The following is a 22,239-nucleotide window of genomic DNA, read 5'->3' as shown; positions in this document are numbered from 1 at the left end:
AGAATCCAGCCTTGATTTGCAGAAGCTTGTTGGGTTGTTTCTGAGCTCCAGATGGCATTCAAGTCTCCTTTTGTTGACTTTTGGAAACACGGTGCTCTGCTTATGTTTATGATTCGTCCACATAAAGTGTCCATTGAAGAACTGGATTTAACAGTGATTCCAGGCATCTGAGTTAGCAATTTGGAAATGGCAGATTTCAAGGAGTCAGATATCTGGGTGGAAAAGTTCATCAAGCTGAATTCTGATTTAGAACACCTTGGTTGACAATGTGCAGTATTGATAAAACTGCACAAATGGGCTGACGCGAAGAAACTAGAGCATGATGATAATTTGAATCTGCAAACTTGGAAAGAACTTTCGATCACATACAGTGCCATGCAGAATGTCAGCTTGGCCTTACTTTCAATGTTTGGCTCCACCTATAATATGTGTGAGAAGCCTTTCTCTCATTTGAATTACACCAAAGGTAATTTATGTTCAAGACTGACAAAAGTCAGCCTGAATGCATGCATGAAGCTGAATGTGACCAGTTATGATGTAAATTTCAAAAAAAAAAAAAAAAAAAAAAAATGCAGAAGTCCCATTAAATAAAGTCTGTGAATACAATAATTAAATTATGCTATTATTAATCATTATGTCAAGTATGAATAATATTAAGTTGTATATTTTCAGTCAAGCAAATGGGCATTCTTATACTGGTTCTTTGTTGACCACTTGTTCTGAATTTTGATGTAGTTTGGCTCTTTGGTTTGAAAAGGTTGCCGACCCCTGTTCTAAAGCAACACAAACCAATAATTCCAACTCCTCTAAATGTTCTGTGATTTTCCTTATTTTTTGGAATATTTCAAAGAGCAACATATTGCAACACGGATACCAACCCTATATTTTGATCTTTGCTTAGTCCACTTCCATGAATCACTCCCTAATTCAGGGATGGGGAATCTTTTTTTGGGTCAAGGGCCATTGACCCCCACAGAAATAAGTCTGAGGTCACACACAAGTGAGAAGCCAAAAAAACCCCAAACAAACCCCTCACTGACGAGGCCCCCAACTAAGAAGAACGAAGACACTCCCCACGTTCCCCGTGCACGCAAGAGCCGATGGGGCCCAGTGAAGTAGATTTTGTGCGCTTCAACTCTGTAGTGAGGCAGTGGGGGGGGACCTGGAGTGCCAATGTGGACTCCCCAATGCTGAGGGCGGGGCCTGAGCCTCTGGGGCTGGATCCAAGCAAGCCATGGGCTGCATCTAGCCCCCCAAGCCTTAGGTTCCTCACCCCTGCCCTAGTTATTCAGCCCTAAATGATACTAAGTCAGAATCAATTCTAATACTGCATATTGTGCATATCAGTGTTAGTGGATTCTCCATGTGGTCATCTGCAATTTCACATCTCGTTGGATTAATCAGTAACCCCGCAAGAAAATTCCATACCCAGCTCATTGAAAGAAGCTGTTTTGACATCAGAAGTGGCATGCTCTCTTCTTCCTGGGCATGCTTATAGGTAGCTACCACTTCACAGGTACAGTATACTGGTGCCATTTCAGAAAATAAAGATGTGTCTGTGTATACAATGCAATGTAATTTTCTAGGTTCTATAGGTTAATTCCTTAGCTGATGGAAATTGGTTCAACACCATTGATTTTTGATAGAGCTATTTAGACAAGCTGAGGATCTTGCCTACAGATCCTATTTATATACAGTATTGACAGTTGATAATTGAAGAATCCTAAAATGCAATTTTCCAACTCAGTAATGTATTTATTGTAAGTGCTGAGAACTTTGGAAATGAAATTGAAATGAGTCAGTGATCCTCGTTGTTGTAGGGTATTGGTAAGTTTGATGTGGAGAAAAAAATTAATTCACTGGATACTGATTTTCATAACTTGATACAGATTGGACCTCCCTGGTCATGCACCATTAGGACCTGGCTGTTCCCCAATGAAGGAGTTTGCTGGGTCAGGGGAGATCATGGCCCTTGCAAGAGGCTGCCAACCTCCCAGCTGTCTCGCCTCCTGGTCACCCAACCCTGCTGCTGGCTCCATGGGCTGCTGGCCAGAGTCCACTCCCAACCGCTAGTCCTGCCAGCCAGGCTCCACTCTCTGCCTCCCCCCTACTCTTTTCCCCCCCCCGTTTTACTTTGCTACCTGGGCTCCATGGCCCTGGCTCTCTGCCCTACTAGCCAGTCTCCCTGCTCTGCTGACTGTAGCTGCCACCAACTGGACTCCTTTCCCTGCTGCTGGCCTCCAGCCCCTCTTCCACCAGACTTTCAGTCTACTCCCCCTCTGATCTGCCAGGGCTCTTCAGTCCAGGGGCTCTCTGATCTAGCAACATCCATTGTCTGGTACCAGATCAGCGAGTGCTGGCCCAGAGGGGTTCAACCTGTATTAATTTTGTAGGTGGACTGAGAGCAGCGTTTTGCTATGAAAATGTATGTTTGTAGGCTAAGGCTGAAGTTTTCAAGGAACGGAAATTACGTATTTATCTCTGTTAGGCCTCTTTGAAAATCACACTCTAAATCTTGTCTTTACAGTTTTTTACTCGATTATTTATCACATAAAACTCTCGTGGGCTTTAATGATAGTTTTGAATGGGTAAAGACTTTAAGATGTGACCTTTATAAATGTTGCAACTCTTGGAAGTCACAATGTAATACCAAAGCTTCTGGTAGTGTTTTCTTTTGAATAATTTTTGAGCATAGTATTGGTATTTGGGAGTTCCTGAGTTCTAATCCCAGGTCTCGCTTTCTTTGGCTTCCTCAGACTTTCTTCGTAAGTATAGTCAAGTTATTTAACCTCTATAAAATATGGTTATTGTGGAGATGCTTTAGGTATCTGTGTAAATCTCATGGAAGATAAAAAGCAGTATATTACTGTTGAGTAATGCCATTGTTATTTTATTACTATACTAGTGATTCTCTTATATAATTACCCCCTGTTCAGTGTCTGGCAAGTCAGCACCTACTTTATTTTTTAGTATTTATTTTAGATGTTTCATTTACTTGTTATACAAAATATAGTCCCAGTCTTGCAATCTGTGCCCTGTGCCCATACAGAGCCTTACTGAAGTATTGGAGGGCCAGCGTAGGGTGTAGATCTGCTGCATAGGATTGCAGGTTTGGGGTCTATATTCCCATGACAAAATTGTAGCCATACCCATTGCTTACTGAAGACCTGATCTCTTGAAGTCCATGGGGAGACCCCCATTCATTATATCAGGTTCTGTATCAGTGGTGGGCTACCTGAAGGCTGCATGCGGCCCATTGGAGTTCTGCATGCAGCCTGTGCACTCTCCCTCTGCTCCCTCCCCCTGCATTACCTACTCCTCCCTCCCAGCACTTTCAGAGCACTGTGAATTATCTGTTTTGTGCCCTCTCCCTGCTGTGAATTAGCTGGTTTGTGGTGTTCAGACTCTGGGAGGGAGGCGGAGAAGCAGGTATGGGGTGCCAATCAGCTGATTCTCAGCACTCTGGAAATGCTGGGGGGGGGGAGGGGAGGGGAGGAGAAGAGATGGGGCACGCTCAGAGGAGGAGGCAGGAAAGAGGCCAGATTGGGGTTTGAGGGAAGAGATGGAATGGATGCAGGGCCTGCAGTGGAGGGGGATTGAGCAGCCCCTGGCAAAATGAGAAGTGACACACATTTAAAGCAAGGGTCTGTATGAGTTCATAGCATCATAGAGCTGGAAGAGACCTCAGGAGGTCAGCAAGTCCAGCCCCCTGCCCAAGGCAGGACCAATCCCAACTAAATCAACCCAACCAGGGCTTTGCACACAACATTGTGAAAACCATGTGCTCCCTTTGCTTCTTCGTTACTTTTGCCAGCAATTTAATTTGCCCTAATAATGGATCCCTTAGTGCAATGTATTTAATCTTTTTCTTGGGGTCATGGTTTGTGCATGTGCCCGTCTTCAATCTTGTAGCCTAGCCCACTGAGATAGAGGGTCACTCATGTGGCTCATTCACTTGCCTTGGTTGCTCATTGCTATTCTATATTATGCTAGGAGGCACAGAGCATCTCTCGAGAGGTTCCTTTGGCATTGATGGCCTTCAGCGCCTCTTTTTCCTTTTACTGCTGCTGTTCTAAACCAACTAAGGCATAATTGTCTGGGGGGGGGGGGGAGGTTAGAGCCAGGAACTAGCAGTTGGGAAATCGGGAATCATTGTGTGATCTTAGGCAAATCATACTGAACTGAGTGGTGCCTGTTTTCCCCACTGTAAAATGGAGGATAATAATGCTTACCTTTGTAAAGCACTTTGATCTCCTTGGATGAAAGATGCTACACAAATGCAAAGTATTATTATTATTATTATTATTATTATTATTATTTTATTTTACTATTTGCAATACCAAACGGAAATTCCTGTACTGATTTTGTCTTGCTTTTTCTGTTGGCTTGATTTTTCTTTAATGTTTAGGGAGAACCATAGTGAAATTGAAAGGCGCAGGAGGAATAAGATGACACAGTATATCACGGAGCTGTCGGACATGGTGCCCACCTGCAGTGCATTGGCACGTAAACCTGACAAGTTGACAATTCTGCGTATGGCTGTTTCACACATGAAGTCTATGAGGGGCACTGGAAATAAATCTACTGACGGGGCATATAAGCCTTCTTTCCTAACAGAACAGGTAGTTGGTTCATAAATGTTGTGTTTTTCTGTGCCAAATAATCCTGTCATTTTGAGAGGTAGGGTAGTGGGGCCAGTAAGTTCTTTGTATTGGTTTTTGGCTCGCTTCATTTAGGGAGAGGCAAACAATTCCAGGTTCACTCAAGATCATCTCTCCTGAAGAAATGGGTTTTGCCCACGACAGCTAATGATAATATATGTTTGCCTTTAAGGTGCCAAAGGACTACTCATTGTTTTTAAAGTTACAGATTAACACAGCTCCCTCTCTGAGACAATTCCAGGTGTGAGCACAGACAGATTTGAAGAAAATTCAAATTTGGATCTGAACTATATGGGTATCCCCAATTGGTAAAACCTCAGAACTGGAGAGCTTGCATCTGAACTTGGGAATCTCCTTTCTAGTTTTCTTTTGGCTATAACTTGCATACTTTTTCCTCTTAGAGTTATGTTCTTATATATGTAAAGTATGGCTTGAAGCGATACATATTTCTGTTAACCAAATACCAGCAGCAGCTGAACTCTCCATGCTCACGTCTCTCTATACTTTTATCTCCGGTCTCCAAATTTGCTTCTGGGGGACTCAGATGCTGTCAATTGTCTGCTTTTCTTCCCTCTGTGGGTGGGCAGCAGGATCTAGAACAGATGCACATTATTTAGGGATCTTTCTCGACCATGAGTAACAATCACAAAAGCCTGAAGCACCAGGACTCAGAGACCCTTATTTAAGAGACTTAATATTTGATCAAAACAATAAAGTGGACAGTGAAAGAGACAGTGATTGGCTCCAGAAACCTCATTTAGTTGCAACAGATTTGGATGGGTGTTAAGAAGGGAGTCTGAGTAAACTGAAATAAAATATAGGGCCAGGTTTTTTACTCCTCACCATTCGTTTTTGCACAACTGATTGCTTTCACCAAAGTTGGCCTGCATTTTTTTAATCTGTGCAAACAGATTGCAAATTGTGCACACCAGTCAGGTTGTTGGGTGATTAACTGCCCAGGTTGTGCATGCTTTATGCACACACATAAGTAAGTGCTCTTCGACAGAGCATTGAGTTATGTGCATAAAAGTAAGCTTTTTGAAAACCGGTCTTTTTCACATTCAAATGATTCAGGGAGTGGAAAGTGTCAGCAGTAACCCTCCTTTTCCAGGGGTAAAGTTCTACAGAAGTAAATAGAGAATAATCTTTCAGTATGTGTTACACTTAGAGAAATAAAATTAACAGAATCTAGTTTGGGCAGTCAGGCAATATGCCCTGTTAGTTGTGAAAGCAGAATTCATGTACTGTCCGTAGCTACTAAAATTATCCACCACACATACTCATATACACAGTTCTACAGATGGGATATAGTTACCAGCCTCAGTTGCTCATGCTAGTCCACTGGCCAGGTGGTCTAGATATGAAAAGGGGACCTGGGTCATGTCGGTGCGTACCGATGTTCCTGTAGGATGATTGTAGAACTGAAAGACCCAACTCTGTAGTTTTGCACCTATTTTTTTTTATAGGTTTTAGTCCATAGAGTCTGTTCTGTCCCACCGCCCAGGGCACTGTATGACCATGAGGGTGTGTCTAGACTACAGAGTTTTGTCGACAAAGTGGACTTTTGTCGACAAAACTATACCTGCGTCTACACTACCGCTGAGTTCTGTCGACATAACGTCGACAGAACTCAGCAGTTTTTTCGACGCTGGTAAACCTCATTTTACGAGGCATAACACCTTCTGTCGACAGAATTTCTGTCGACAGAAGGTGTTATTGCATGTAAACTGTCCTTTGAGTCTACACTACCATGTCGACAAAGCAGCTTGCTTTGTCGACAGAACTCAATGTCGTCTAGACGCTCTGTGTCGACAGAAGTTTTGTTGACAGTATCTGTCGACAAAACTTCTGTCGAGAGAAGCCTGTAGTCTAGACGTACCCTGAGTCATCAGTTAACAGTAGATGTGTCCTTGATCTTCTTTTCTTTATGGGGCTTTTCTCTTTCTCTTTCTCTTTCTCTTTCTCTTTCTCTTTCTCTTTCTCTTTCTCTTTCTCTTTCTCTTTCTCTTTCTCTTTCTCTTGCCGGGCTCACTTGCATTGTTCTTTTGCCGTCAGGATGGTGCTAGCAGCTGGTCACCTAAACACGCTGGCTTCAGGGATTGATCCCTTTACAAACACCCCCACATTCACACTTATAAATGAAATTACATAGAGACACATCTAACTTTAAACAGAGTTAAGTCGGTACAGAGTTTGAAATGGGGTTTTAGTTATAAGACACAAAAAAGTTACAACAGGTTCCTCAAAGGCAATTCTTAACAGTTTACTAACAAATTAATCCAAATCCCATTAATAAAAACTGGGCCGCAATTCATGAGGTTATGTAATGTCATATTGGTAGATATAATTCATACAAAGTGCTATTTCATTCTTCAGCCCTACATAAGTTGTTCTAATCTAATATATCTTGTACTGTGGATTTCTATTGAAAAATTTAAAAAAACTATAAAGAATATCACTCCTCATGAAATATTGCAGACTTTGAATATCTAAAAGATCATATTACATTTCAGAATAACCCTGTTGATTTAATCTGTTAAATTCTTTGAACATTTAAAAAAGGATGGAATTTCTTTACTATCTTTAGCATGTCATTTCCCCAGTCCCTGCCTTACTTTATAAGATACCCCATTCAGAGGGGAGTTATGTGGCTTAGTTAATTTTTCTAAAGTGCATTGAGATAATAGGCGCTGATTTGTCCTCTAGCTGTAGGGGTGCTGGATCCCTCCCCTCTGCTCCAGGCTTCCTCATCTCCCTTTCCCCCCAAGACCCCACCCATGCCCTGCTTCTTCCCACCTTAATATAGTCCCGCCCTGCTTCTTCCCATGTCCATTGCCCCCCGCCTGCCTCCCCACCTCTTCCCCCAAATGCGCTCTGACCCCGTTCCTCCCTTGCCCTCCTGGAGCTTCCTGAATGCCACGACTCAGCTGTTGGCAGAAGTGCTGCGGGGGCTGGGGAGGAGCCAGTGGGCAAGAGGTGTGGGGGGAGGAGGGAGTCTGAGGGGGGAGCTTGACTGCTGGTTTTCCCTTTGGGCTCTCTAGCCCCGAGACACCCACAGAGTCGGCACCTATGATTGAGATCATCAGGTAAAAGATGTTGTATTTACTAAGATGAACAATGTTTTTCCTTACAAAATCGGATGCATTATTGTATCAGCGCCACATTGAAAATGTAGTTCACTTATTATTTGACCAGCCCTTCAAACTGAAAAAGAAGTGTTGTGAGTTGAGGGTTAACAATGTATTTTTTAAAATTCTCTTTTCTTGCTGGCCTTCTAATTCAATCCTGTCTCTGCAAGGAACTGAAACATCTTATCCTGGAGGCTGCCGATGGGTTCCTGTTTGTAGTTGCAGCGGAGACTGGGAGAGTCATCTACGTATCCGATTCCGTCACTCCAGTGCTGAACCAGCCACAGTCAGAGTGGTTTGGCAGCACGCTCTATGAGCAGGTTCATCCAGATGATGTGGAAAAGCTGAGAGAGCAGCTGTGTACATCTGAAAACTCTATGACAGGTCAGAAACACCTGATGTGTGCTTCATTACATTATGATCCCCTTCCTAGCTCAGCTGAAAATCAGCATTTCTGATCAAAGCCTATTGGTTTTCCCTTTGGCCTTTTTAAATGAATAATAGGGTTGTCAGGTGTCCGGTTTTGAACCAGACAGTCCAGTATTTGAGCTTTCTGTTCGGGAATCAAATTGAGAAAATATAAATGTCCAGTATTTTCTAAATAAGATGTAATGTAGATTGTCATGTAATGTCAAGTGTGTCTGGTATTTTTGTTGAAACCATCCGGCAACTCTAATGAATAATGGCAGTTCAATTAAATGTGACTAGGCTGCAGTTGTCCTGCTAGCTGTACAATGATGTTAGGAGCCTGTTTGCTTACTTGTGTGATTAGAATTTGCTCCTCACGTACATGACTTGCTGTTTGTTTTGTTGTCTCCTCCTTAACTTACCTATAGCCTCCCATCTCTGGGTTGCCCAGGTGTGGATTTTGCATTGTTTTCCTTCCTTTTGCTGATCTTTTTAGTTTGTTTACAAATATGTCTTCTTGATGCACGTGTCTATTTTGAAACCTAAAATAACTTTTCACACTTTTTTCTCTTTTTTTTTTTTTTTTTTTAAACTTTCATACATTGTTAACAAGAACCATATTCAAAAGATTTAATGCTGGCAGCCGAGTATCACATGTGGCTTTTAAACAAGATGGTTGCTGCTCTTGGGTAGTATGTGATTTACAACATACTTTGAGTTTTTCTACCTTTCAGTTAAAACATGCATATCTTTATCTTATAGCTGTGACATCTAAAGCCATCAAGCATAAGTACAACTGATCTGAGATGTCACCTGTGTTAGAACTAGCAGAGGGAGCGAAGTCCAATTTTAACTGAAACTTGTGAAGTAGAAAACTGCAATTTCTTAAAGAATGTGTAGGCTTGTTCTGGTTTCCCACCCATTCGGTGTATGTATAGCTGAGGAATACACAGGCTAAAGAATACCAGAGCTTAGCAAAATATTTATAATAAAACTGCAAACAAGGGAAAACACGCATGGCTTTCACTTCCTTAGGACCTCAAACTGACCTGGTTTGCTGGCAGTTTTGCTGTATTTCATAACTTAAAGGCATATGGCCCAGTTTCAAATGAACCGGGGCACAATTTACAGTTTCCATATCAAGGAGGTGCCAAACTCATGGTTTCATAGGGTTTTGGAGTCTTGTGGTTTTGGCAACGAAAGATTTGCTTTAGTCAAATCAGAAACTCAAAGTGAAACTCAACTGTGAACATCCATATGGATCAAACCCAAGCAATTGTTGACAGGAACCCATGCAAACCACTAAGAGCCATATAGCTCTAAAACTTTGTGTTTTGTTTAATGAAAGTACAGCATACACACTCCCATTGAATATAGCATTTAAGACTAGGAACATAAAATTCCGGCTAATCAGTTAACTGGCTAATGCAAGATCCAGGCTGGGGACTTCACTAGCCTCTGCCAGTTAACCAGAGCCAGTAAGCATCACCCATTTAGGGTGATGTTTACCAATTAACCTTTCACATCCCTACTTAATACAGAGCATTCCCTTTTTAAGAACAATTTATCCCAGAGATTTGCTTAATGCTTAGGGAATGATCTTCAAAGATGCTTAGCTCTGTTCAAATGGGAGCAACGTTCGATACATGCTGAGGCACTTTTGAAATTCCAACTCTTAATATAGTCATGCAGTTTTAAACTTGTGCTCCTTTTTTGTTGAGCCAGCCTTTGCATGGAGGAAAAAAAATTAAGAAACCAAATACATTTGAGGTTGAATCCTCCCCCCAAAAAAGTCCCTTTGAGCTACTAGAGCAACATAAAAGGATTTATCTCTACACTAAATAGATAGCTGAGGATCCTTTAAGTTCAAAGACATTTTCAGTTAGCATAAAATCTGATTAACTGTCCCTACACCAGCCCTTCCTGTAGTGTAGGGGGCATAACGTGTATGGGAAATTTGTGGATTTGTAGCCATTACAAGCTGGTGCAGATGAGCGGTGACAGGCTGTTCTGACCTATGTTGAGAGCATGTCTGGCTAGATGTTGTGATCCTGGTTTCTGTGTAGAGTTATCACAATTGCATATATAAAGCCAGGACTGCATCTTCACGTGGCCAGTTAAGTATCTCTCTAGCCATAAACACATTCATCAGCCTGATTTTTTTTCCCCCATGTAGTACTGGGAATTGCATGTACACATTAGACATGTACTATTAAACGCATCAAGCCTGAAACTGAAAAAACAATAAGCAGTCCTGTGGCACCTTAGAGACTATGGCACCTTAGAGACTAACAAATTTATTTGGTCATGAGCTTTCGTGGGTAAAACCCACGTCATCAAATGAGTTGGAGGCTCCACTACATGTCTAATGTGTACATGCAATTCCAAGCACTGCACAGTTGGAGGCTCCAGCTCATCTGATGAAGTGGGTTTTTCCCATGAAAGTTCTTGACCTAATTCATTTGTTAATCTCTAGGGCTGTGTCCAGACTCCGGGTTTTTTTCGAAAAAAGTAGCATTTTTTCGAAAAATCTTCACTTGCGTCTAGACTGCAGCCGCGTTCTTTAGAAATTAAATTGAAAGAACGCAGCTTTTCTTTCGACGGCGGTAAACCTCATTTCACGAGGAAGAATGCCTTTTTTCAAAAGTGCTCTTTCGAAAAAAGGCGTTCTTGAATGACAGCAGGGCTTTTTAGAAAGAGAGCATCCAGACTCGCTGCTTTCTTTCGAAAAAGCGGCTTGCTTTTTCGAAAGTACTGCTTGCAGTCTAGATGCTCTTTTTCGAAAGAGGCTTTTTCAAAAAATACTTTCAAAAAAGCCGCTTTCGAAAGAGGCTTGCAGTCTAGACATAGCCTAAGGTACCACAGGACAGCATGAAGTTGTTTTCACAATCTTTTAGGGTATTTCTGGGATCTTAATCGGAGTTTTTATGAGACTAGTCTGATTGTTTTCTTATTTTCTCATCTGTTTGCATTCATCTGCTGTCTTTTGTCATATTTTTAGATTAAAAGATATTTGGGGCAAGGACTGTTTTTCTGTTCTGTGTTTCACACGGATAGTGCAGTGTGGTGCAGGTTATGTCTACACTATGGAGTTTTTTTCATCCCGGAAAAACTCTGTTGCATCCAGGGAACACGTCTGCTCTTCCAACATTTTTTGCGGAAGAGCAGATGCACTCTTTCGGAAGCCCTGTAAACTTCGTTTCACAAAGAAGAAGGGCTCTTCCGAAGGAGGAGGTTTTTCCAAAATTTGGTCCAGTGTAGATGGGCCAAATTTTGGAAAGCTTTTCTGAAAAAACATTCGGAAAAAGGTATGCAAATTGTGAAGCGCAATTCATGTGACTTTTTCCGAAAAAGAAGTGTAGTGTAGACCTAGCTTAAATGAAAATGCTTTTCAAATATTCTTGCAGTGCAGTTTTAATCTTTTTTCTTAAAACAAGGCACCACTAGTGGCATTTACATTATAAGGTTGTTAGTTCAGACAGCAACCAACTCTCAAAATTCAGTTTTAAAGTTAAATGGGTTTTCTGCAGTCTACCATGAACTAAAATTAGCTATATTCCTTTCAGACAGTCAGATCAATTTCAATCCATTTATAAGTTGGCATGCTATTGTATTCCAAGAGTCTTCATTGTTACACCTTGGTCTCTCTCATTCCCTGAGTAGTTTGGCCATATATATTCTAAAATGCACTACACCTAATCTGTGCAGTAAGACACCACTCTTTCTCCAGCATGAGCCAGGCTGAATTCAGCAGCAGGTTGGAACTTCTACATCAGTGCAATGAAATAATTTAGTGATGAATTAAATATTTTTAAAAGAACCACACAGAGAAATGTTTGCCTCCAGCTAGTATTTATCAAACCACGTGGGCAGTCCCCAAGTGTCATTTTCTTTTCCAAGATTGCTGTTTTATAGAGAACAAAGGGCAATGCAAGTCTTGAAAGAGAAACAAACTGCAAGCCAGCCAGCTGCTTGTTTGATTTCCTGCTAAAAGTACAGTTCACCACAGGCAGCAGGAAAATCCCACATCCTTCCATGGTCACCAGCTGTTGTTCAGAGGGACCACTCAGGGAAACCACAGGGATTTTCAGGTGAAAGTTTGGTTTAGAAAGTTATTATTTTTTTAATATTCTCTCTCCCCATCCCCCTTAAGTGTTCATTTCCTCATCCCAATAAACCTCTTTTTTTCACTTGTTGAGGTTTGGGAACAGACACAACAGCATGCCACAAACACAATACTATTGTCCTGGATCGGATGACAAATAGTAGCCTCTGGTATATGCATGACACTAGGATATGAATGCTCGTTGTTGTTGTTGTTGTTGTTGTTATATTGCTCTGGCTTTCTCACCTAGCCCCTCCTGTTAGTGATCCCTGGACACAGAGAGGCCACTGCATGTTGTGAGCATTTCTGGGTCTGTCATTGATTGGTGAGTGCAACATTCAGACAGTGAAAGATTAGCTCTCTCTCTCACTTCTGCATCCAAAGATGAAATAACTGAGAATGAGACTGGGACACAGAGACAGAGTCCTAGAGACCTAAACTATCGATACTTTCTGCCCAAAGAGAGTGAAAAGCTCTCCCCTCCTGATCCCATGCGAACAGGAGAAATAGGAGGTGGTTTCATTGAGGAAAGGTGAATGTGATACAAAGAAGTTGTCCTACTGTTCACTACCAAAGAAGAGACTGAGTAAGGACAGTGACAGTCTGAGGAGAAAATCAAGGGCCATACCAACTATTCTGGGCTTCACATCTGGGATATCAGCCTGATCTCTGGCCAGAGAGTGCCACCAGCAGAAGGAGACTCTGAAACCAGGAACCAATCTGTCCACCTGCATCTTACTTCCATTGTTGTAAGGAAAAGTGCAGCCTCATGCTGGCATGCCTCTGCCTTTCTAATGTGCATCGTGGAGTCTGTACTAGGGATGTACATGGTTAATTGGTAGGGACTGGAGCAGCTCTCTGCCCACCCCAGGCAGGGGGCTGCTCCAGCCCCAAAGTGCCCACTGCAGCCTGGCCCAGCCTCCGCCCGCCCCCACCACTCTCCCTCTCCCTCTCCATGCTGGCTCCTCAGGAGTGGGGCTGGGAGCCCTGGCCAGCCCTGCTCCTGGGGAGACTTTATTGCGGGTTTTGCAGAATGAAGCTCATTTAAGCTTTAAACCGCAGCGCGTGACGGCTAGGATTTTTAGCAGTTACACAGTTACATTTTAAAAGGACTTTTTACATCCCTAGTCCGTACGGTTAGCACTAAATGTGACTATCCAATACCTTGGAAGGAATCACTGTCAGAAACACAGGATACAAGATTTCTGTAGTGTTGAATTTTTAACCTGACCTCAGTTAGATTCTGCAGTCGTTTAAAGGCATGAAGTTGCAGGGGATAGTGGGGACTTTCCCCTTACATTTTAGATAGGATGCCCATATTTCCCTATGCCCAATACGGGATGTTGGGGGAGGGGAGGAGAGCTGCCAGCACTCATGGCTTCAGCCCCAGAGTGTGTGTGTGGGGGGGGGGGGGAGCCGCCAGTACTCGGGCTCCAGTGGCTCCTCGCTCACTCTGCGCCGCTGCAGAGATGAAGTTCAGCCCCTCTGCATGCTGTCGGGGGAGGGGGGGAAGGGCACGCACCTGCACTCAGGGCTCCAGTCCCACAGTGGGGAGAGGGGGAATGGGATGGGGTGGAGGCTGCCCAGGAACGGGACTTCAGCTCGAGAATGGGGCTTCAACTCCACAGAGGGGATGCTTTGGAATGGGGCTTCAGACTTCCTTCTTTAGGGTGCACAGGAGGGAAGACACTACTCCCTGGTTTCTTTCTATGTTTCTTCCGTCGCACTCTGCCTGACTCCAGACACCACATGCTGGTGCCTGCTTTACTGCCAACCACAAATAGGAGACTTCTGCGGCTGCGCTGACTGGAACTCAAAGACCAGCAGGGAGTGTGCAAATACAGGACGTGTTGCCCCTTTAAAAAAAAAAATGTTGCGATGCTTGGAAGACATCTTAAATACAGGGCAGTCCTGGTAAAAATGGGATGGATGGTCACCCTAGTTTTAGAAAGCTTGTGACTTCTTTCCAGTGACTGGTTGGTATGGAAGAGAAAGGTATAATTTGTTATCTAGGGTGTGGCTAGAAACAAACTTATTTAGCCCTTGATTCACTTCATCAGGTTAGTAGTGGCTTATTGTCTTCCAAACCATGGGAGGGCAGTGGGTTGCTTGTTCATGTTTGTGTATAACTACATGCAGAGGCTCATTAATGGTATTACAGTTGCTATAAATCGGTGTTTCTCAACCAGTGGTACCAGTACTCTTACGGGTACTTGAGAGAAGTCTGGGGGGTACAGCAACACAACTGAAACCTGGAGAAAACTGAATTTTAGTTTTAAGTTTTACAGTGCTTTATTATTTTTGTACTTTTTACACCGCAAAATTTCATCGCCTGCCTGCCTACGATTAAGTTGTTTAAACAAATGTGTTGCAATAGTAGAAAAAAAGTTGTGTGTCTGAAAGCTGTAGGTACTGGGGGTACTTGCTCTTTTTTTTTTTTAAGGGATACTTTATAAAAAAAGGTTGAAAAACCCTGCTATAGATGTTGTAGCAATGGGCAGCATAAAAGTGTCTAAATAGGCAAAACAAGTGCAAGGAGTGCAAGGAGTAAAGAGAGTCATCTTCCCTTTTTGGCCTTCATTTTCCTTTAGAGTTGAAAGCTATACCCATCTTTGGCTTTCTACAAAAATCAAGAAGTTGATTTCTATGTGTTTTTATTCCCACGGGGGGAGATTTTACACACACACACACACACACACACACACACACGTATGTATGTATGTATGTATGTATTTGGTCTGGGGATGGAACAGCTGTCTGCATGTTTATCAGAGGGTAACCGATAACACGTTGTAGCACCAAGCGAACATGGGTCAAAATGAGCTAGGAAAGGTAGAGACTGAAATGTGGTAGTGACAGACAATGCTTCTGAAGAAGGTGTTTGTGTGCTAGATGAGTGAGTAAATTCCAAGAAGGAAATTATCCAAACAGTTAAAATGACTCCTCAGTTAAAATCTAGCTGGTGAAAACTGCTCTTGGAGAGTCCCATTGCAGTTGATAATACTGTACAGATGCAAGGGGCTGTACTAGCCCTTCCCAACGTGGGATCAGGGACTAAGTTTGTAGTATGTTCGTATATCACATGGATCCTGACTGAATGGGAGAATTCTCAGTTAGCCAGTTAAATTGGGTGTAACGGGGGATGAAATTGTGATCTGAGAGACTCTGGAAGCCACATCTGTATGGAGACACAAGATTACTGCCTCTTTGGAGGCAATTTAACGGAGAGGAATTTGTCTAACCATATACCATATAGTGACCTTTTTGCTAAGGTGGGCATTTTGGCCTGAAAGGGATGCAGACAGAAATATTAAGAGCATGTGCTATGCAGAAAGAGCACCAAACTTCATGCCTCACAACTCTTCCAACATTAGATGCACAGGGATATCTGAAGGGACTATTCCTCCATGTTGACTTTAACAGTGATTAATTTAATTTAGTTGCTGAGTTTAACTTTGGTTCTCTGAGAATTCACATGCCAAGTTTAATCTTGGCACAAATTTTTATAGCTGGATTTTATAACAACTAGAAGTAGGGCTTCATAATGGAAACAGTGACAGACCCTGGAGCTATAGTTGACCTGAGAAGTGCCTTTATAAGAATTAAAGAAAATATTTTCTGCGACAGGTTTACAGAAAAATATTTAATTAGTATTATGGAAGTTTATGTAAGGATAGACATATGGTTTGGGGAACTTGCTTTACAGATTCTGAAGTGGCAAATTTTTCATATGATGATGGCTTCAGCAACAGCATTCATATTAAATTTTATGTCCATTTGCAAAGTATTCTGTTACACAGCATGCATGAGCATATGCACAGTTTTGATGTTGTAGACAGAGTCAGCTTGTGATAAATAATTACTCCCCCCCCCCCCCAACAGTGGCAAAAATCAGTAGAATACAGTACTGATACCCAGAGGGCCAACAGAGCAGCAGCAAGGAAGATATTTTGTACCATACTAAACATATTATATGTGCTCTACATACTGTAAATAACATCACGTGAGAGAGATTTAGGAGTAAGTATTCTCTTTAAGGGCTTGTCTAGACTCCGCCGAAGTTCCGAAAGAGTTTGCATATCTTCTTCTGATCTCACTTTCAAAAGCAGAGCTTTTGAAAAGGAAAGTAGTTGGGATGCAGGAGTTTTTTTCAGCAATCCCCCCCCTTTCTTGAAAAGCCGCTTTTCCTCAAAAAATTAGGCTTATGCGGCTTTTCGAAAAAGGGGGAGGTTGCTGGAAAAAACCCACGTCCTGACTACTTTCACTTTCAAAAGCTCCACTTTTGAAAGTGAGATCAGAAGAAGATATGCAAATTCCCACGGGAATTTGCATATGCTCTTTTGGAACTTCAGCGAAGTCTGGACATAGCCTTAGAGAGACATAGTGGGTGAAATAATATCTTTTGACTGGATGAACCTCTGTAATGTCAAGCAGTATTCTTGTGTTGATTTTTCCACTTTTTCGCTTTTTAAGCTTGCAGTTATATTATCTCACCTACCTTGTGTCTCTAAATATTCTGGAACTGAGATGGCTATAACTACACTGTGTATTCTCCTTTAGATCAAATAAGGCTTTTCTGAAAATTTGACTCGGGGTTTAAAAGGATTAACTGTCCAGCATTCTACTTAATGTCATCTCTCCTGCTGCGTTCTCTGATTTTGTGCAAAAGAAAATAGGTGCACAAACAGTGTATGCATGTGGATGATATTTTTGTGCTTGCTCATGTGTAGACTCTGACTTGATCCACTTTCCACTGACCTCAGCAGAGAGATTTCTGATTACTTAAAAGGGAGTTTGCATGAGGCCCTTACTCAGTTGTCTGTGGAAGAGTGGGGAGTCCATTTGGACACCTATTTGAGGCTGTCTGATAATATCATGCTAGAAAATTCCATTTTCTTTACCCTCCCCTGGTACCAAACCAGTAGTAGTAGTAGTAATAATAATTAATAATAAATAATTGATGAATGAAAATGAAAGCAAGAAAACATCCACTGAGTGAATTTACAGGATATCTTTCTCCATAACCGGAAAGGATCTTCTCTTGGTCTAGTAAGAATTTAGAATTGGCTCAGATTCTTTGGCTGTACAAATTAGCCTGCTAAAAAATAAACTCCAGTGCCTGAAATTCAGAGGAAGAAAAGTTTCCCCCTAGAAAGTACAGTATGTTGGGTACCCTTGGAAGTAGTTTTTGAATGTTGTTCTGGGAATCAGGAGTGGCTCCAGCGATGGACTCTCTTATGGGTTTTATCTGGTGTGACCAAAGATAAAGCTCGTCTAGATTTCCTTCTGCTTTTAAGTGTCAGATTCCTGTTAGGGAAACGCCTTAAAGGAACCAAGTTCTGTTCTGATAAATGTGCTGTTGTAGAGCTTGTAAGACAATCAGGAAAATCAAAATCTATTCTGTAGCATTTGATACCGTGGAGTACATGTTTATCAGGGCTGGTTCCATACCAGGGAGGTGGTATAGTGCTGGCAGTGTGTAATCTTGTTTCTAGGGGCAATGGTTTATTTCCCTTTCTGAGCTTGTGAACTGTTTTATGTACACGATGAAACTCTGTGACTCCATGTACCTTTGAAAGGTTCCCAGGCTTTGCAGCCTGGGAAGTGATGGAGAAGCAAACCAAATCCAGCTCTTTCTACTTGGAGCATACAGCCTTATAGCAAGGTAGCTGGGCCTGGTATAATGAGTCATTGGCGCTGGAGCTATTTTTAAGGTAGGATTTCTGAGCTGTACCTCCACATACCTGTTTGTGCCCCTCACCGCTCCAGGCTGGGAACACACCTAGGTTTGCCAGCTCTCCTGGACTGAAAGCCATTACCGCAAATGGTATCCAGTATGTCTGGTCCAGGAGAGTTGGCAACTTAGCCGTAGATGGAGGAGGCAGCAAAGCTTCCAGGACTGGTGGCCTGCATCCAGGGGATGGCAGGCTGCAGTACCTGGGGAAACAGGGGCAAAGCCGGTGGGACCCTGGAGGGGCCACTTGGAGCTGGCACCTGGGTGCAGGTAAGTTAGGTGCAAAACCTACTACACCCCTACTTTCCGTGCCTATGATGACAGTATTGGCTGGTGGGCAGATCATAAGATTATCAGTAACTAATTGCAGATTGGTAGTTACAGTAGTTTATATTTATATAATGCTTTTACCTTGAAGTAAAGCCATCATTCTTAATTAACTATTTTCATATGATAATGGTGAACTGCAGCTACCTTTGCAATAGATGTTGGCAGCTAAAGAGTTAATAGCATGCTACCCAAGAAGAGGAGAAACTTACATAAAGAAAAACACCATTCTTATGAAAAGTTTCATGAAATCTTCCAAGTCCCAAGCATATCAGTCGAAACTTCAATTTTTTAAAGTTCTCATTCAGAACATCCCCATACTCAGTGTATCTACTTTAGACGGATGAAGAGATGAGTCACCATGACAGAATTTGAACCTGTGTTTCCAGGGAGCTGAAGTGTTTAAGAGCAGAAGCTGACGTACTAAGCCATCCCTGTTTGATCAGGATGTGGCCTGTGTTTTTATGTACAGTCGCCCCCTTCTCTCAGAGGGCAATTACAAAAGTAGTTACTGTGAACAGCAGGGATTCAGATTTCAGCCTGGTTTTGCTGTAGAAGTGTCCAATCCTGGCAAGACATTTTACCCTATTTATAACTGAATTCTGGAGGAGATTTGGCTCATTTTAGCGACACTACCAAATCAGCATGTGAGACCTATTTTTCAGCAGTCTTGTGGGTTTTATGATCCTCATGGCATATTGTATAAATAAAGGAATGTTAACAGCAATAATTTCCAGACACGCCCGCCAGTTGCCATTGCTGCTGTTCCAGTGAAAAAGTTGCCTAGGGCTTTGTGAACTGTTTGTTCTTGTAGCAAGAAAGTTTCTGTGGTGTAGATAGTCTTTTAATTTATATCTTTGGTTAGTTCCAGATATAAGAATTATTTCTGGCTCACTGTGTTCAGTGCTAGGCTTTCTAGTTTAGGCTAGATAAAGGAGGACTGTCACTTTTCCATGACTATCTCAGAGATGAATGAGAACAGCAGATTATATGAATGCAAGAGTGTAGAACAGTAAGTCTGTACTCTTCGACATCCCTTCAGAAACCATTAGGAGAATGAAGCTTGAACCTAAATGTTTTCAGGTGATGTTCATCCATTTAATTCAGCTATAGCAGCTTGCTATCCCAAGTGACCAAGCAGTAGAATTAAGAGGTGGAACCTGCTCCATATTATGACGACACTAGGATGCAACAAGCAGGACCAAGACAGTTTTTAAATATTCTGTGCCTCAAAGTGTAAGTTGTCCAGACATCCCATATAACATGTACACTGTAAACCAAATTCTGCCTTCAGTGACTGCCATGTCATCTCAGTGAATTTGCAGAGGTGAAACTGAGGATAGAATTTGGCTATGTATGTTGTGGGTATATAGGAAAGAAAACTTAAAAGATCTCACTTCAGCAGGGTTCAAGAACAACTAGATAAATTAATGGAGGTTAGGTCCATCAATGGCTATTAGCCAGGAGAAGGATGTTAACTAGCAGTTAATTTACTAGTTGAGTAGTCGATGGAATTTCCATAGACTACTCGACTAGTCGATAGGCACTTCCGCATTCCTCCTTTGAAATGTACAAGAGTCCCCACTGTGGCTCTTGTACATTTCAGAGGAGGAATGAGGAACTCTGTGTGCAGCTCGGGGCCATGGGAAGTCCCGCTAACTCCGGGCTGCATGCAGCATGCCAGCTTTGAAATGTACAAGAGTACAAGAGCGGGGCTCTTGTGCATTTCAAAGCGGAAGCACCCTCATGGAGCCTGAGGTCAGTGGGAGACTCAGGATCCCCTGCTGATCCCGTGCTCCATGCTGCGCTGCTGATATGAAATGCCATGCTGGAGCTTGGGGCTCTGCGCGGCACTGCTGCTTTGAAATGCCACACAGCTGAGCTGGGGATCAGCTGTGCGGCACTGTCCATTGAAGGCTGCCACTTTGAAGTACCCCCTCTTCTCCACCCTTTACTGCCTCTATCTGATAGAGGCAGCGGGGGGAAGTCAACTAGTTGACTGACTATCTGATAAGCATTTGCTTATCAGATAGTCAACTAGTCCTTAACATCCTTAAGCCAGGATGAGTAGGAATGGTGTCCCTAGCCTCTGGGAATGGGTGATGGGAGAGTGCGTGCTTGAAGATTCCTTGTTCTGTTCGCTCCCTTTGGGGCATCTGGTATTGGCCACTGTCAGCAGACAGGATACTGGGCTAAATGGACCTAACCCAGTATGGCCATTCTTATGTTTCTAGTCGTCTTGTTTCCCAGTAGGACAGTCTACATTATCACTGCCATGTAGAAGAAGCTAGTCTGGTCTCCAATAGATAAGAGACCTCACAGTAATTGACTTTTCAAATAATTGCAGTTTAAATGCATGGAACAAGGAACTGTTTGATTTCATTAATTTGTTCAAAGATAATTTTGTGTTTCTCTGGTGTCTGGGTTGCTGGAAAAATAAAATTCCAAGTACTAGAACAATTTAACTGTGGATAAATCTGTTCATTAAAAATGCCTACACTAATGTAGTGGTCATCCCTATTGGTATGGGTTTCAGTTCAAGTTGATATCACTATTCGTTCTAGAGGGTTGAGAGGAAAAATTATGATGATCCGCTGTACTTTCAACATCTCTGCTAATTCTGACATTTGGATGGAAAGGTTGCTAGAGGAAATAGCTTTGAGTCCTCAGAGACATTGCAGTTTAGTAATTCTAGGTATCTGACAAAATGCATTTAATATGATTTTTCAGAAGGTGCTGGGGATGTGCATATAAAAATGAACATAGGGACGTGTGGTGGTTGTTCCTCGGTAATGTTCAGAGTGAATTTCCCACTTGGAAACTGCAGTCTATTTAAATCTGTTATCACAGATGTTTAAAAGGATCAATTTCAGCTTTCTCTGTTAAATATTTACTCAGACTGCTTTGTTTTGTTTTACTGTGTTCCTGGCATGATGAAATATATTCAGTTCGGCAATCTTTTTCCTCCTTTTTTTTTTTTTTTTTTTTTTAATAAACTTCTAATGTTTCATAAATACCTAATATGTCCATCTGAGTTCACGTCTTTCGTTAACATTCTGCAGCAAAAGCAGCTGAAGTTCTCCTCTTAGCTCTTTGTGGCAGATCTCACCTTTGATCCTCTAATCCCTGTATACTCACTGCTCTCCATGGGCATTTCACAGATATTGGGAAACTGGAACATTGGGACTTAGGATCTTTCCTATGGAGTGGGGAATAGTCAACTAACATCAGTTTGATCTACGGATTATGCCCCAAGCTCCGTGTGTGAGGTGCACTGTACCAGGAGCGGCGAGGAGTCCTGTGGCACCTTATATGCATCTGACGAAGTGGGTCTTTGCCCACGAAAGCTTATACTCCAACACTTCAGTTAGTCTATAAGGTGCCACAGGACTCCTCGCCGCTTTTGCAGATTCAGACTAACACGGCTACCCCTCTGATTCTTGTACCAGGAGGAGCATCATGAAGGAATGGTTCATTCCTACTCTCTTCTTGATCCAGAGGAATAATTATTTTTTACTAATCTCTGCCATGACCTATTTTCCCCACTCCTGCAATGGCAGAGGCACATAGCCACCTGCTCCGCTCACACATATCTACTCAGGGACTGGGAATAGCAGGCACATACCACCCATTTACTTCTACGTGCACAGGGGCATGTGGTAGGGAGAGTTCTTGCTCACCCTTGTGTGCCATCACAGGCAGCTAAGCCAAGTCAGAGGATATAAAAGAGTGTTAGAAGGAAAGTATCTGAGCCCTAGATTAAGTAGGTCTCTGTTCCCTGGGTAAACTGGCCTAAAACCAGCAGGAAGGTTTCAGAAGCAGTCTGGACAATCAGGCCAATAAGAACACCTGGAACTAATTAGGAGCTTTCCAGAG

The 22,239-nt window shown here is 42.4% G+C and overlaps 1 protein-coding gene across 6 annotated transcripts in view; it reads left to right on the top strand.

Moving 5' to 3' along the window:
- Window positions 1–22,239, top strand: part of ARNT2 (aryl hydrocarbon receptor nuclear translocator 2) — a 172,804-nt gene that overhangs the window by 58,356 nt on the left and 92,209 nt on the right. For all 6 annotated transcript variants that reach the window (XM_075897104.2, XM_075897103.2, XM_075897106.2 and 3 more), the window contains 2 exons: window positions 4,409–4,622; window positions 7,960–8,173. In XM_075897104.2, the coding sequence (XP_075753219.1) occupies window positions 4,409–4,622; window positions 7,960–8,173 (428 nt within the window). The remainder of the gene's footprint in view (window positions 1–4,408; window positions 4,623–7,959; window positions 8,174–22,239) is intronic.

This window comes from Pelodiscus sinensis, chromosome 14, assembly GCF_052426305.1.
Source record: "Pelodiscus sinensis isolate ZL-2025 chromosome 14, ASM5242630v1, whole genome shotgun sequence".
NCBI lineage: Eukaryota > Metazoa > Chordata > Testudines > Trionychidae > Pelodiscus > Pelodiscus sinensis.
Note: the sequence above shows the minus strand (reverse complement) of the source record. Positions and strands in the feature narration are given on the sequence as shown.